Source organism: Rhinopithecus bieti, unplaced genomic scaffold (assembly GCF_001698545.2).
Source record: "Rhinopithecus bieti isolate Rb0 unplaced genomic scaffold, ASM169854v2 scaffold_7985, whole genome shotgun sequence".
Taxonomy (NCBI): domain Eukaryota; kingdom Metazoa; phylum Chordata; class Mammalia; order Primates; family Cercopithecidae; genus Rhinopithecus; species Rhinopithecus bieti.
Genome location: NW_016805762.1, coordinates 2,053,478 through 2,070,620, shown reverse-complemented (window position 1 = coordinate 2,070,620; position 17,143 = coordinate 2,053,478). Strand labels below are relative to the sequence as shown.

The window sequence follows — 17,143 nt, the reverse complement described above, 5'->3', positions numbered from 1 at the left end:
GTTACTCAGAGATGACACCTTACAGGATGGAAGGGACAAAGAGCTCCTCAAGCCTCTTTTACAAGGGTATTAATCCCACTCATGACTTAATCACCTCCTAAAGGCCCCAGCTCTTAACACTATCACACTGGAGATTAAGTTCCAACATTTAAATTTTGGAGGGACACCAACACTCAGACCTTAGCAAGACCCACTCCTAAGAAACTTTCCTCCTCTGAATTCATGTAACATTTACTTACCTCTCTTCAGATACCTAATTAAAACCCAAACTAAGCCCATGGTACACGCCAGTTACTCAGAAGGCTGAGGATCGCTTGAGCCCAAAAGTTCAAGGCTGCAGTACACTATAATCAGGCCTCTGAACAGCCACTGCACTCCAGACTGGGCAACATCTAATCTCTTTTAAAAAAAAAGCAGCCGGGCTTGGTGGCACACACCTGTAGACCCAACTACTCAAGAGGCTGAGGAAGGAGGATGGCTTGAGCTCAGGAGCTCAATGTTACAGTGAGCTACGACTGCACCACTGTACTTCAGCCTGGGCAACAAAGCGAGACTGTCTTAGAAAAACAAAACAAAAAATTGAATCACAGAGACAGCAAGAGCTATGTTCTTCATTTCTTTATACTCTGAACACCAAGCACAATGCTACCCTAATGTACTTCTAACAAAGCAGATCATTTGAACAAGCAGTTTCAGAAGAAACTAGTAGAAATAAGACTGCAGGAGATTAAACAACTAATGAAATTAACCTACAAGGTGCAGGAAGGAACTTTTTGTGGTGATGGAATGTTCTATATTTTGACAGGGATATAAGGGTTACACAGATGTATGAACTTGTTCAAACTAACAGAATGGTATACATAAGATTTGTACATTTCACTATATACAAGTTTTGTCTAAAAACAAGTAAACAAATTTAATAATAGGCATCGGGAAATGTCTAGGTGTAAAGTATACTTTGAAATACAACAAAAACAAAAGGATTGATGAATGGATAGACCGATAAATAGGCAACAAAGCAAATATAGCAAAATATGACTAACGATATAGGGATGGTGGGTATTTAGGTATGCAATGTACAAACAGTTCTTTCCACTTTTCTGTAATGAATGAAATGTTTCACTATAAAATCCTCCAGAAAGAAAACAAACACTGGAAATGAAGGCTGTGAGAGGCTTGTGTATTTCCCAAGTTCATCAATTAAAGAAAAGGATTGACTTCAAAAGAAAAGAAGGTATATGCGAAAGGAGAACAGGTATTCGGGTTGTCCCTCTTTTCTCTGCTTCTAATTTTAGATTGCCTATACAGACTAGTTCTGGCCTTGAGCACTTGTTCTTGCCTCTAAGGAAGCCCGAACTCAGTAAGTTCCATTCATTCTAGCATAATCTCAATCTGTGGTATCTAGACCCTTTGTCTTGGGCTATAATAAGCTATTCCCTATTCTTTTTAACTGAGTTTCTAATACCTCCTTAAATTGACCTTTAACTAACACCTCTGGCCAATCTAGCATAACATAAATAGTTTATCCTCTTTTTTTTTTTTTTTTTTCCTGAGACAGAGTCTTGCTCAGTCACCCAGGCTGGAATGCAGTGGCGCGATCTCAGCTCACTGCAAGCTCCAGCTCCCGGGTTCACACCATTCTCCTGCCTCAGCCTCCCAAGTAGCTAGGACTACAGGCACCCGCCACTGCACCCGACTAATTTTTTGTATTTTTTTTTTTTTCAGTAGAGATGGAGTTTCACCATGCTAGCCAGGATGCTCTCGATCTCCTGACCTCGTGATCCGCCCGCCTCAGCCTCCCAAAGTGCTAGGATTACAGGCATCAGCCACCGCGCCCGGCCAATAGTTTATCCTCTTGACCCAACTCTAGCCTCTCACACCCAAGACCCACCAAAGCAAGGCAATGTTAATTTGTTTTAAGGGTCCTTGCAGGAAGGACATTTCATCCCTGTGTCACAGATCCTGAGTATGTGGCACAGAAATCCTCAAAAAAATGTTTGCTGGATGAATGAAATCCATACCTAAAAATGCAATAACCACACTTACATAGCACTTAGTTTCATATTTACAACTATACTATACGGAGGGTAGGAAATGTACATGTTAGGTTTCTGAAACTGAATATTTTTAAAGGGACTAATAAGAGCCTCTTCTGTGGAGCATTAACTAGAAGATGGAGGTTGGAATGAAAGGTTGATAAGTTCTTTTAACAAACACTAAGAAACAACTACACTGTATTAATGCTCTCCTGGAAAATACAGTATGTCATCAGCTTCAAAATACCATAAGCATTAACTAAAGGGGAGAAGATAAATTATGCAAAGATAAGAACTGACAGGAATTCAATTTCCAGATGACCTAAATGCATTTCAAGTTAATCTGCTCTTTTTTGTTTTTGTTGCTTCCAAAGGACTGCAGATTATGCACTTGCTGAATTTTGCCTTTGTCACACATGACCTAACAAGGAAGGCATTCATCATACCATAGTAGCTTCCCTCAAGTATCTGGTTCTGAACAGCTGCAAATTTTGGAAGATAACACTAAATGATGTCTCTAAAGATAAGTATGTTCTCTCCCAAACAAATATTAAAACAAGATTAAAATTTACTAGAATATAAAAACTGTCAAATTAAGCTAGCTGAACATAAATTAAGTTTAAAAAAATAAAGTAAAACTTTTATAAAACTTTAAATCCTAAATGTTAATAATTGATCCAATAAACATATCCTGAGGAATTTCTATAATACAGTATTCTCATTCTTAACATTTGCTTTTATCCATCAGAAAGATGCCACGTAACAAATGACTGTTTAATTTAGTGCCTTCAAATTACATAAGTGAATGACTTAAAATAATAAACCAATCTCAAAATTAATTTCCATAAAACCATTTATATGAAGTAAAAGCTGCTTCCCAGACCCAAAACTGGAAAGCATGGGTGAAAATATCCTGCCAAAATAGAAACAGACTGTAAAATGTTTCACACGAGTTATGGCTTGTTAGATAACTGCACAACAACACTCACAAGCTGACTTTTTAAATATCTGTCATGGTTCCTCAGTCACATCAGTATGCCCTATGACATGTATTCTTCACCTATTAACTCATTTTCCATGAGGAAAAAGAAAAACTTCACAATTGCTAAGCAAAATAGAGGGGAAAAAAGCACTGCCAAAGAGCAGGTGTCTCCTTATCAGCTGTAGATCTTTCAACTCTGATTTAGTTTGACTTTCATCCTTTCCCATTAATACTAGTATACCTGGCCAGGAACAGTGGCTCACACCTGTAATCCCAGCACTTTGGGGGGCTGAGGTGGGCGGATCACGAGGTCAGGAGTTCACAACCAGTCTGGCCAACACAGTAAAACTAAATACAAAAATTAGCTGGAAATGGTGGCACGCGCCTGTAGTCCCAGCTACTCGGGAGGCTGAGCCAGGAGAATTGCCTGAACCCAGGAGGCAGAGGTTGCAGTGAGCCGAGATAGCGCCACTGCACTCCAGCCTGGGCGACAGAGCGAGACTCCGTTTCAAAAAAAACAAACAAAAAAACGAGTACACCTAACTTACACAGAGCCATGTAGCCGGCCCCAGAATGGCTACCACTTGGGAAAGACACATACAAGTGTCCATTCTGGACTCCCTTCAATTGCATTACATAGTATCTTACCAAGATTCTCTCATCTTAAAGAGAAGGTTGACTAACACTCTCAATATCAGCAGTTTCATATTAATTCAGGTGCCTCTCAAGTCTCTGGTGATCCAAAGGCTCAAATTTGTATCTTTTATACAAAATTTTGTATACAAAATTTGTACATACAAAAAATAATTTGTATACAGAATTGTATCTTTAGAGACTTCACTCAACACTGTCAGTATAAAATTCCTAATTTCTTAAAAGAAGGAAGAAAAAAACAGAACAACTTTCAGTAGTGCACACAATGCTGTCAAATTCCCAAGGTTGTGGTGAGGATCAAAATAAGATGTACAGAAAAGCCTTGTTTTGTGAACTTCCAGTCAAATCCAATAGTACCTAACAGGGGTAAATTTTTGCTTTTATTTCCTGCCTGAAAATGGGCATAACTTCCATCTGCATGTTGATGTAAAACCCAGAGAGACAATATCTTATCAATCACCTTTAAAAGACAAATGGGGAGCAGGAAGTATTGAGAGAGAGAGAGAGAAAAAAAAAAAAACCCTACCATTACAAGTCAAGGTCAGTGAGGAAGGATTAAGGACTTCTACTCAAGCTTCCTGCTAAAGACACCAATTGTAACTATGCTTCAATTTTAAGCCATCTACCTTTTGAACTAGATTCCATTTACATTATTCTACAAAGAGGAGGAAATGAAAAGTACTGATATGCTGGAATACCTGAAGAGGGTCACTATGACAAGTGACTAGCTTCTCTTCCAGTTTAGATCTCTTTTGAAAGCTTTGGAAGAAAAACAGTATTCACTGACAAATCATTTTTTTTTAATTCTGTAATTTCATATTTAAAAGCACTACAGACAACATTTTAGTTACCTATCCAGACAAGCGGTCCTGGAATATGTTATTATATTAAGTTATAGCCGGGTCTTAGTAAGAAAGCAAGAAAAAGGTTTGTTGCTGACTTCTAAACCATGGTAGCACAGGGTGGGATAGGGACAACCTGGATAAATTAATTCCTCAGGTAATTATTATTTAAGACAAATGTTGGATTAATTCAAACTCCTCCCTCCCTTCACAACAGAAAAAAAAATTCATGTAAGATCCACTCTCCCTCTTCCTAGCCATTTTCTAACAAAAAATGCTAACAAGCAGATAGATGTCCAATTAAAAAAAAAAAAAAAAAAAGTAAAGCAAACTGATTTATCAACACTAGAAGTGGTTCTCTTTCTTTCAGTAATTCTGATCGCAAACCATCAAACTATGAATTTAGCTTCCTAAAAGGCTTTTTACATTACATCCTCCAAAAAACCTGCTACCTTTACTTAAATTTTTCTAAATCAAATGTCTTATACTGAGCTGTACTCGCAACGCTTGCTGGACAGGAAGTTAAAGAAATTGACAACTATTACATTAAAATTGCAAAATGCTGATATTGAACAACTTTCGATTCAAATTCACTGCGATTCCAGGCGTTCTTGGAAGACAACTTCCTTTTTCTCCCCTGCGGGTCCCCCCGGCCCTTCCGCCAGCCCAGGTCCCCGCCCGGGCCTGCGGTGACATCCCAGGACCCATCTACTGACGTCACAGACACGCGGACCCACAGCTCTATGACTTCATCGCGGACTGGGGACGAACCGCAGTCGGCTTGCGCCAGCCCAGAGGCTGGGGAGGCGACCGAGCCTCCGTCCCGCCTCGTCGCCGAGGAAGGTTAAGGACAAGCGCCAGCTCACCTGCGCTGGGGCAGGGAAGGACAGAGTGGCCGAGCGCGACAGGGGCGAGGCGACCCAAGTCCAAAGGCTGACTTCCTCACCGCCTGGGGTCCCGTAGGTGGGAGCGCAGGTCCGGTGCCCGCTCACGGCCTGTGATCTCCTCGGCTTCAGCCGGGACCCGGGACCCCGCTCCCTACCCGCCCGACCCTCCGTGGCCCGCAGGGACGCTCAGCGCCCGGGCCGTGCGCGCGGGGAGGGCCGCCCCGGAGGAGGCGCAGGCAGCTGGGTCCCTGTCCCCGGACCCGCGGCGTGGGTCCCCGCCCCGCCCGCACCGGCGCCCCGGGAGCGCAGGCAGGCGGCGGGAGGGGGGAGCGGCCACGGTGGCCGCCGCCGGACCCCAGCCGCGCGGCCTTTGCGCCACGCCCCACCGCGGCCCGGACCCACCTGCGCTCCTGCCCCGGCCACGGCCTGGACCGGGGCTGCACCAGCCTGATGCAGTGGTCGCGGCGGCAGCGGCGGCGGGAGGCCTGGCTCGCTCCCCACCGCTGAGGCGGACCGAGCACCCAGCACGGCGCGGCGGCGCCCAACGCTCGCCCCGAAACCCATTTGTTTGGCTAAAACGGAGTGACGTCACGCGCCGGCCCAATCGACGGTTGGCCGGGGGAGGGGCCACGGAACCAGGGTGTCACGGCGCCCCTGCCGGACACTGGGGCGGGAAGGGGAAGTGAAAAGGGAGACATGGATGACGCGTCTGCGGCCCCCAAGTGGTAGAAAATAGAAGTTTGAGCACTACTGTGGGGAATCAAACCCCCCAGGCCAGCCAGAAAGGTAGTGATGCCAGGGTTCAGTCAGCAGACATGTCAAGTTTATGAATATTCATGGGTAGACTTGAAGCTATAAATGGTCTCAGATACTATTAGATAACCTAGTAGACCTGGATCCCCATCTTGGTTCTGCTGCTAGCTTGGAAGGCTGGGGTTCAAGTTTCAATTTGTGAAACGACGAAATTGGAAGGGTGCCTTCTGACTCTCTTTCCCAGGCAAATCATGGCAGGGTTACCTGTCAGAAAGTAGATAAACGTTGAGGTTGACACCAAACTGTTAAAGTCTGTAGAAGCTTAAGGACTGGTTAATGATGGACATAAATTTTTAATACTTTACATTCAAATCAGAGGGCCAGTGAGGAACTTTTGATCCCCAACCTTTAAACTTATTATTGTTTTCATTGTGAAAGTAATATTAACCACATTGAAAAACATGAGGACAATGTATTTTCTTTTAGACCTTTTGCCCCATCACATATATTTTACTACACTGTGTAATAGTAGTTGTATGCGATGTTGCATCCTCTTTTCACTTTTATAAGCATTTCTCATATTTCTACATAAGCTTCATAACCAGTTTAACAGCTGCATAAAAATACATTAAGTGGACATAAAATTTACTGCATTAATTCTCTAGTTTTGGACATAAATTGTTTCCTTCACTTTTTGCCATTATAAAGAAATCATAGAACATCTTCGTGAATGTAGATTTTTAAAGACACCCAAAAGTGAAATTACTAGGTGAAAAAGACTATCAACACTTTCACAGTTACTAATACAAACTGCCAAATTATTTTTTAAAAGTTGTACCAAGTTACACTTAAACCAGCAACTTTGATTTTAGCCAGTCCTTAACAAAAGTGCTTTTGTCCAATTATAAAACTACTCTCGTAAAATATATGTGTAAAATCTTAAATATTAAAATATAAAAACAAAATAAATATAAATATTTCCTATAATCTCATCACCAAGAAATAACCACTTAATATCTCCATCTAGACCTTTATCTATACACATATTTTTAATAAAAATTGGAGAAGGGAAGGCCAGGCGCGGTGGCTCACATCTCAAAAAGAAAAAAAAAAAATTAAAGAGGGGTGTTATATGGTATACCTTGGCATCAAACTGTATGTCTAATTTAATATATGATCAATATTAGCTCAATATATCATGATCATTTGAAGCTTCTTTATGTCATAGTTAGCTCAAAATTGTAAAACTTCAATCTATCCTTTCAGATTCATCTTAAACATTGTCCTTCTTAAAACCTCTTGATTCCGTCTGGGCGTGGTGGCTCACGCCTGTAATCCCAGCACTTTGGGAGGCCAAGGCAGGCAGATCACTTGAGGTGAGGAGATCAAGACCAGCCTTGCCAACATGGTGAAACCCTATCTCTACTAAAAATACAAAAGTTAGCCCAGTGTGGTAGTGCACGCCTGTAGTCCCAGCTACTTGGGAGGCTGAGACACTTGAGATCAGAAGATCAAGACCAGCCTTGCCAACATGGTGAAACCCTATCTCTACTAAAAATACAAAAATTAGCCCAGTGTCGTAGTGCACACCTGTAGTCCCAGCTACTTGGGAGGCTGAGGCAGAATTGCTTGAACCTGGGAGGTGGAGGTTGCAGTGAGCTAAGACCACACCACTGCACTCCCACCTGGGCGACAAGGGTGAAACTCCATCTAAAAAACAAACAAACAAACTTGATTCCTGTTGATTAGAGGAATCAAAAAGTTGATTCCTCTAATTTTTTCTCTTCCTTTATGGCCCTTATATTACTCCACACACATCTTCCATATGTGTATTTAATAGCCCCTGCTGGATTCTAAATTGCTAGGGGAAAGATTATATCCTAGTATTCACTAAAGAGTATTGCACTTAACATTGCTTAAATGTTTAATGAATAATTACAACCATATTAGTGATGTACACTTTTCTCATGATGGTAGATGAGTATGATGTCTGTTTTGTAATGGTATTGGCCAGGCCCAGGGGCTTGAGGCTACAGTTAGCGGAGATCACACCACTACACTCCAGCCTGGGCAACAGAAAGAGACCCTGTCTCAAAATATATATATAATGCACATATATATATGCATATATATATGTCTTTACTGCAGTGTGTTAGTATCCAACATTACATTTATGATGTTATTACATTTATGATGTATTATCCAGACATTGTTCTAAGTACTTTGCATACTTTGTTTCATTTAATCAGAAAAACAGCTCTGTGAGGTAAGGACTATTGTTATTTCAAAAGAGGAGAGTGGGGCTTAAAGCATTAAGCTGTTTGGACCAGGGTATAGAGCCAAACTTAGCAAAGATTCCAGAGCCCTGACCATGTCACTATATTGTTATTGGGAGTTTCAGATGGGTCAAAGACATTGAAACTACAAAGCACAATGCAAATATCATTGAACTGAAATGACAGTGGTTTCCATATGAATAGCACATCATTGGCAAAAGTTCCATCAGAGTTCATGTGTTCTAGAGCAGTGATTCTCAAACAATTTGTAGTTAGATTAGTTTTGTTGTCATTTTGCTTTGTTTCTAAATATTTAGTACACTGTGAACTGATTGTTTTGTAAAATGTCATAAAACTGAATAAACCACTATAAAAATGAAATTAATTTTAAAAAACATAATGAAAGCCCAAACTATTAATTATTATATTTTTTCATCTTTTTCTTGAGATGGGATCTCACTGTGTTGCCCAGGGTGGTCTCAAACTCACAACCTCAAGCAATCCTCCTTTCTCAACCTCCCAAGTAGCTAGGATTACAAGAGTGAGCCACCATGCCTAGCCTATTAATTATTGATTACTAAAGTCCACAGACATAAAATTATTCCGTCAAGTTGCTAGTAAAGTTTCTAAAATCTTATTCTCAATTTCGGTTCTTGTCTCAGATTGGCCAGTGGACCACACTTTGAATAGCTCCAGTCTAGGAGAAAGAACTAGGAGAGAGTGTACCCATGTTAGGCAAGACCTTCCCTTGATTCTGTTTCTCCATTTGTATAATAGCAGTGATCCCCTAGAAGCAGTCAGAAGAGCCAGTATAGTTTATCAACCCACAGGCCCTGTGGTAGGTCCTCAGGAAGGTGCTCCCCAGGTGGGCATGGGGTGACACACTGAGGCCATCGGACTGGTAAGAGCTGAAAGAAGAACAAGACTGAGGTGGCACAGCAGCAGAAAGGTTCTAAATGTATATAGTATATAAATTAGGTTATTCCATTAGTAATTAAAACTTAGTTGTCTCAAGCCAGCAAACATCATATTAAATTAAAACTCAGTGCAAGGGGCTTGTCTTGTATAGACTTGGTTTCATTTCTGTTCTCTGCTCAGAAAAAAACAAAAAACAAAAACTAAGAACTTACTGTTTATTCCTCAATGAGCTTACTCCAACCTCCAAAGAAAAGCACCCACTGCTATGGTTTGAACGTGTCCCCCAAAGTTTATGCGTTAGAAACTTAACCCTCAATGCAACAGTGTTAAGAGGTGGGGCCTTTAAGAAGCAATTAGGTCATGAGGGCTCCGGCCTCATGAATGGATTAATGCTATTATCAAGGGAGTGGATTACTTATCAAGAGAGTGAGTTACTATAAAAGCAAGCTTGGTGGTCTCTATCTCTTGCTCTGTCAAGTGTTCTCTTGCTCTTCCACCTTATGCCATGGGATGATGTAGCAAGAAGCCCCTCAGGAGATATGAACCCCTTGACGTTGGACTTCCCAGCCTCCAGAACTGTAAGAAATAGATCTCTGTTCTTTATGCATGACCCAGTCTCAAGTGTTTTGTTATAGAAGCACAAAACCGACTAGGACACCCACCATTTCATCTTCTCCCTCTCACCCCCAGCCCCTCCTTATCAAACTTACTTCCCCCACTGCTGGAGAAAGGAAACCAAGAGGCAGGCTCCTTTAGACTTTGCATCTAGACCTATCTTGGCTGCAGAACCTAGGCCACTGGGCGTAATAATGCCTTTCCCTACGTACTTGACGGTGTTATTATAAAGACCTAATAAGAAAAGAGAAGCAAAAGTGCTTTTAAAAGTTTCAACTTTGCAAAGGTAAAGCGTGCACTTAAAAATATGCCTGGAATGTGGCTGTTGGAGCATGCTTCAAGCCCTGAGCTTATGCCCAGGTTTATGCAGGTGTGAAGCTCATTGGTGATGATGGGGGGATGAGCAGGAGCTACTCAGCCATGAGAATATAAATATTATCCACAATAAATAGAACAACTCAGGAAAAATTAGAAGACCAAGGCAGCAGACTGTCTAACAGATATGGGTATATCTTATAATTAAGATGTGGATGGTGACATAAAGTTTAATAAGTATTGAAACTAGGAAATCATAGTTATAATCCTTCTTTTTGGGTCTTGTGCCCCTATGAAAAACTGATAAGAGCTAAAAACCAAGAGTCTCTTGGGAGACTTTTGGCAGAAGTAAAAAAGCACACCCTGATATACACACACAGTTTCGAAGATAATTTTAATTGTCTTAAAAAGTCCTTTAGATCAACTTGCCTTATAGTGATCCGCACTCCCATGGGGAGTGCAAGAGACATGTAGAGCAAGGACAGCCCTTCTAGTAAAATGGATGGGAAACAAATCAAGGTCCCAGATGCCCCTATCCCCACGGTATTGCCCTGAGAACATTCAGAAGATGGTTTCTACACCGTCAATACAGTGAGCCACACAATTTCCATAGGTATCTTTTTTTTTTTTTTTTTTTTGAGACGGAGCTCGCTCTGTCGCCCAGCTGGAGTGCAAGTGGCCGGATCTCACTCCACTGCAAGCTCCGCCTCCAGGTTTACACCATTCTCCTGCTCAGCCTCCCAAGTAGCTGGCGACTACAGCGCCGCCACCTCGCCGGCTAGTTTTTTGTATTTTTTTAGTAGAGCGGGGTTTCCACCGTGTTAGCCAGGATGTCTTGATCTCCTGACCTCGTGAATCCCCCGTCTCGAACCTCCCAAAAGTGCTGGGATTACAGGCTTGAGCCACCGCGGGCCCGGCCTTTTTTTTTTTTTTTTTTTTTTTTTTTTTTTTGAGACAGGGTTTTGCTCTGTCGCTAAGGCTAGCAGTGGCACCAACTTGGCTCACTATAGCCTTGACCTCCCAGGTTCAAGTGATCCTCCCACCTCATCCTTACAAGTAGCTTGGACCACAGATGCCCATCACTGTGCCTGGCTAATTTTTTGTTATTGTTGAGATGGGGTCTCCCTGTGTTGCCCAGGCTGGTCTCAAACTCCCAGGCTTACATGACCCTCCCAACTCAGTCTCCCAACATGCCAGGATTACAGGTGTGAGTCACTGTGCCCACATCTCACTTCTGATAGCATATAAAATGAGAAATTCCGGCCGGACACGGTGGCTCACGCCTGTAATCACAGCACTTTGGGAGGCCGAGGCAGGCAGAGCACGAAGTCAGGAAATCAAGACCATCCTGGCTAACATGGTAACCTGTCTCTGCTAAAAATACAAAAAATGAGCCGTGGGTGGTTGTGGGTGCCTGTAGTCCCAGCTACTCGGAGGCTGAGGCAGGAGAATGGTGTGAACCCGGGAAGTGGAGCTTGCAGTGAGCCGAGATTGCACCAGTGCATTCTAGCCTGGGCAACAGAGTGAGACTCCATCTCAAAGAAAAAAAAAAAAAAAGGACAAATTCCAGCCAGGCTCTGCGGCTCACACCTGTAATCCCAGCAAATTGGGAGGCTGAGGTGGGCGAATCACAAGGTCAAGAGATCAAGACCATCCTGGCCAAAATGGTGAGACCACCACCTCTACTAAAAACACACACACACACAAAAAATTAGCTGGATGTGATGGCACACACCTGTAGTCCCAGCTGCTCGGGAGGCTGAGGCAGGAGAATAGCTTGAACCCGGGAGTCGGAGGTTGCAGTGAGCCAAGATCACGCCACTACATACCAGCCTGGCAACAGAGTGAGAGTCTGTCTCAAAAGAAAAAAAAAAGGAGAGGCCGGGCGCGGTGGCTCAAGCCTGTAATCCCAGCACTTTGGGAGGCCGAGACGGGCGGATCACGAGGTCAGGAGATCAAGACCATCCTGGCTAACACGGTGAAACCCCGTCTCTACTAAAATACAAAACTAGCCGGGCGAGGTGGCGGGCGCCTGTAGTCCCAGCTACTCGGGAGGCTGAGGCAGGAGAATGGCGTAAACCCGGGAGGCGGAGCTTGCAGTGAGCTGAGATCCGGCCACTGCACTCCAGCCCGGGCGACAGAGCGAGACTCCGCCTCAAAAAAAAAAAAAAGAAAAAAAAAAAGGAGAAAGTCCTTCTCGCTAAAGTTATAAGCAAGGCTTAGACTGAAATCTTCACATTATTTTCATCAAAATTAACACTTGGGCAGATTAGATAACATGCCACAATGGTCTCCAAGTCCCACCTTAATGTTTGAATTTTTACTAGAATTCTAGGCACAAGAAACAATCTGCATTCCTGATGTCCCTACATTTAAAATATATATATATATTTTAGATGGAGTCTCGCTCTTGTCACCCAGTACAGTGGCGCAATCTCAGCTCGCTGCAACCTCTGCCTTCCAGGTTCAAGTGATTCTCGTGCCTCAACCTCCCGAGTAGCTGGGATTATAAGGATACACCAGCACACTCAGCAAATTTTTGTGTTTTTAGTAGAGATGGTGTTTCACCATGTTGACCAGGCTGGTCTCAAACTCCTGACCTCAGCTGATTCGACCCCCTCGGCCTCCCAAAGTTCTGGAATTACAGGCGTGAGCCACCATGCCTGGCCAAGCCTATATTATTTTTTAAAAAAACAACCACATCATAAGGTATTTGTCTTACTTGTCATAAAAGAAAAACTTTAGACAAGTTAAATTTAACAGAGTTTAACTGACCAAAGAAAGATTCACGAGTCAAGGAGCCTCCTGAGTCAGAGTAGGCTCAGAGAGACTCCAGCACAGCCACATGGTGGAATAAGATTTATGGACAGAAAATGGAAAGTGACATACAGAAAACGGAAGTGAGGTACAGAAACAGCCAGATTGGATACAGCTCAGCATTTGCCTTATTTGAACACAGTTTGAATACTTGGCCACCTACTGGCCAAAACCCCGGAGGCTGGTACCAGCCAAAGGGTTTAGTACTAAGAGGTAGGTTAGTCTGTTTGCACATTCAGTTAGGTTTCAGTTTACTACTCATGGATAAATTTTTAGGCTGAACTTAAAATATGTAAGGAGGCAGCTTTAGACTAAACTTGATTTAAAACTTGTTTTCCTTTTTTCTTTGTTCTTTTCTTCCCCCATGCGTGATTGTTCGCACATAGTCATTTCGGTAGAGGGTAGTCACTAATAATTGATTTACTTCATATCCTAACCCTCAGGGCTGCCCACGAGATTAATGAACTTGTTTTTCTTTCAAAGAAAAATTATTCACAGGTCATTCAGACCTCCTTGATGGCATTCAGAAGTTTGATTGGCCTAAGGATCTCACCTTCCACATAGCTACCTTTCTCATAAAAACACTCAGTTATGTTCAAAGGCAGGCTGGATTTGAGAGTTTGACTCTCCTACCCTCACACTTTGGCCAAATTGAATAGGCCTTCTCTGCTCCTAAGGCTGACGTATCTGTGTTCGGCTGACTGCACACCAGGTACTTGAATCTGGCTTTTGGGATTCTACAACGGTAGAATAATTTATGTTTAAATGCTAGAATGATTTTCTGCAAGGACAACAGTGATCTATATTTAGAATCATTTAACCCTTGCAGTTATGAAAGATGGAAGAAGTTTTTGAAAGGGAGATGGAAGAAAATGAGGGAACCTTGCTCCTTAGGAAAGTGGGATGTTCCCCAGGCAGTGTTCTCTCCACAGCCAATGGTGTAAGATTAAAAGACATGATCCAGGCCAGGCACGGTGGCTCACCCTTGTAATCCCAGCACTCTGGGAGGTCAAGGCGGGTGGATCACTTGAGGTCAGTAGTTCCAGACCAGCCTGGCCAACATGGTGAAAACCCCCGCATCTCTACTAAAAATACAAAAATTAGCTGGGCGTGGTGGTGGGTGCCTGTAATCCCAGCTACTAGGGAGGCTGAGGCAGGAGAATCACTTGAACCCGGGAGGCGGAGTTTGCAGTGAGCCAAGATCACGCCATTGCACTCCAGCCTGGGTGACAGAGCAAGACCCTGTCTCAAAAAAATAAATAAATAAATAAAATTTTAAAAAAAGACATGATCCAGATAAGGCCATAGACCCTGGAGCTTGAACCTGGAGGTTTCTTTTAAAGAATCAGGAGATGGAAGAGCTGTGCATAGGAGACTAGAAGCCAAAAGAGTAACATTGCCTTAAGAAATAGAATGCAAAAAAAAAAAAACACAAAAGGAGAACGCAGGTTTGCATATCCCACTAATTATTATAGCACAGAAGGAATTAAACCCAGCTGCATTCCAACTACAAAAATATAGCAGGCAAAGGGAAGTAGCTCATCATACACACACACACACACACACACACACACACACACACACACACACACAATCTTCAAGCCCTTTGATTCTTCTCCCCGCTCTTAGAATAAAATCAGAACCCTTTACTGTGGCCCAGCATAATCAGACATGTTCCTTTTATCAACTCTCTTTATTCTCCCAACTTGTCTCAGCTAAAATGTCATCCCCTCGGAGAGCCTTCCCTGACCATCCAGTGTAGTATTTCAGCCTTGTTTTCCTTTACAGTGCCTCCTACCTGGCACATAATAGGCACCCAATGAGTATCTGTTGAATTAATAAAAATATTTATACTTTCTTTTACTAAAATATTTAATCCAGGCCACAAATGTTACAATGGATGACTAATAAAAGTAACATGAGGCCGGGCGCGGTGGCTCAAGCCTGTAATCCCAGCACTTTGGGAGGCCGAGACGGGCGGATCACGAGGTCAGGAGATCGAGACCATCCTGGCTAATACGGTGAAACCCCGTCTCTACTAAAAAATACAAAAAACTAGCCGGGCGACGAGGCGGGCGCCTGTAGTCCCAGCTACTCGGGAGGCTGAGACAGGAGAATGGCGTGAACCTGGGAGGCGGAGCTTGCAGTGAGCTGAGAGCCGGCCACTGCACTCCAGCCTGGGCAACAGAGCGAGACTCCGTCTCAAAAAAAAAAAAAAAAAAAAGTAACATGAGTAGAGAGACTTGTATATTAAAAATAGGACCTGAATAAAGACAAAATCTAAGTCATTGCTGCAAATATGCGACCAAAAGTAGAAACCTCTGAACCCTACAAAACCTAGCCAACCAGCCAGTCATGATTTTGATGCTTCAACACAAATTACCTGTGATTTAATTACCAAGATCACCCATTGATTATAGGATATTTGCACTAGCCAGTTGGCATTTAGATAACGACTAGTATTCATTAGGTAATGTCAAATAATGTTAAAATATTTTATATTTTTAATAAGCCCCTGGTCTGTTCGTTGAAAATAGCAAGAAAGAAAATGGTGTGGGTGTGGGACTCACTGCCCTCTGGCTGCCTACTGAACAGCAATTTCCCCTTTTCTTGCTTGTTAATAGAATCCTGATCTGCTACCCTATCTGTGCTTCTGGGGAGGTGGGCCCAGAACCATTGTGTGAATAATGATGGACCTCAGCTAATGGTTCTCACGGAGTGATAGATTTTGCCTCCCAGAGGACATCAGCAATGTCTGGAGACATTTCCAGTTGTCAGTACTTGAGAGGAAGCACGATCTGCATCTAGAAGGGAGAGACCAGGGCTGCTACTGCTCAATATCCTATAATGCACAGAACAGCTTCTACGACAAAGAGTTATCCCACCAAAAATGTCAGCAGTGCCAAGGTGGAGAGAACCTGCTCTAGGGTAATCAGTGTCATCCTAATCTCCCTGTCAGTGACTGATTCAACTCACATAATAGTCTTATGGGAGTGTGAGGTAATTCTAGCCAATAAAATGCGATGGAAAGTTGGCTGAGATACTTCTGAAAAAAATCCTCTCTTATTCCTAAAAAGAGACATTCATTTTCTGTTGAAATGCATTACTTTCCTAAATAAAATCATATGTACCCACAATGAGAAAAAGAGAAACATGCAATAAACCGTCTCTTATCTGCTGCTAGATGCCATTGTGTCTGCAATGTGGTATCTAGAACTATGGCTGTCATCCTGGAACCATGAGAGGAGTTAGCTGAAGAAACAGGACGATGGCAAAGAGGAAGGATGGAAGTTACCTGAGGCTGAGGACAGCAGTGCACCTCTGATTTAACCAATCCTTGAGACTTCTTGTTATATAATAAATTTCATTGCTATTTAAGTCATGTATAGGGCTTTAAAAAATATTATAGCTGAAAACATCCTGATATACATTTTATATTTTTATTTGATATGTGGAAGAGAAAATAAAATATGGGAGGAAAGACACTAACCTCCTTTGGGGGCAAGCTCTATAGTTGTCCAGCGATAAAATAATTTTGCTTTGCTGTGCTTCCAGAATGATCCTAAACTAATGATACCAGAAGTTGATAAAATCAGTGGGGGAAACAGTCTATCTATTAATGCATAAGACTGTGTTATTTAAGTAAATGAGTAGGCACTCGTGACATTTTGAAATCTTCAAGAAAATGACATTTTCCAGTCATTGAAATTTAATTTGGGGGAGCCTGCAGCATTAGCATGAGACCAGCCAGCCTGTCCTTATTCTTCTAGCACACCTAATTCACAGGCACCTGCTACAGCAAAGGAGGAGCTGCCTGGTTAAAATAACCTAGTTACATCAGCCTGCTAAAAATGGTCCTGGGGATAGATTTTGCTCAGCATTGAGTTCTTTGAACAACAACAAAAAAAACCCAGCAACTTATTCTGCAGTTTTAGGGTTTGCTGACATTTTCTTACCAGGCATAACTATGCTTTTATTGCCAAGTCTTACTTTGAAATACCAAAGACAACTTTTCAAAAAGCACAGGGCTTGGATATCAACATTTCCT

General features: G+C 42.6%; 1 protein-coding gene across 5 annotated transcripts in view; it reads right to left on the bottom strand.

The window, feature by feature from the left end:
* Positions 1–17,143, bottom strand: part of FBXO34 (F-box protein 34) — a 113,438-nt gene that overhangs the window by 74,529 nt on the left and 21,766 nt on the right. The window contains exon 1 of one of the 5 annotated variants that reach the window (XM_017873681.1): positions 5,804–6,038. The exons of 1 other annotated variant lie outside the window; for it this stretch is intronic. Coding sequence is in view for 1 of the 4 variants with exons in the window: in XM_017873680.1 (XP_017729169.1) it covers positions 5,060–5,061 (2 nt within the window). In the remaining 3 variants the exon portion in view is untranslated. Of the gene's footprint in view, positions 1–5,059; positions 5,207–5,380; positions 5,662–5,803; positions 6,039–17,143 lie in introns of those variants that run through there. 3 more of the 5 variants (XM_017873683.1, XM_017873684.1, XM_017873680.1) reach the window with 3 other exon arrangements.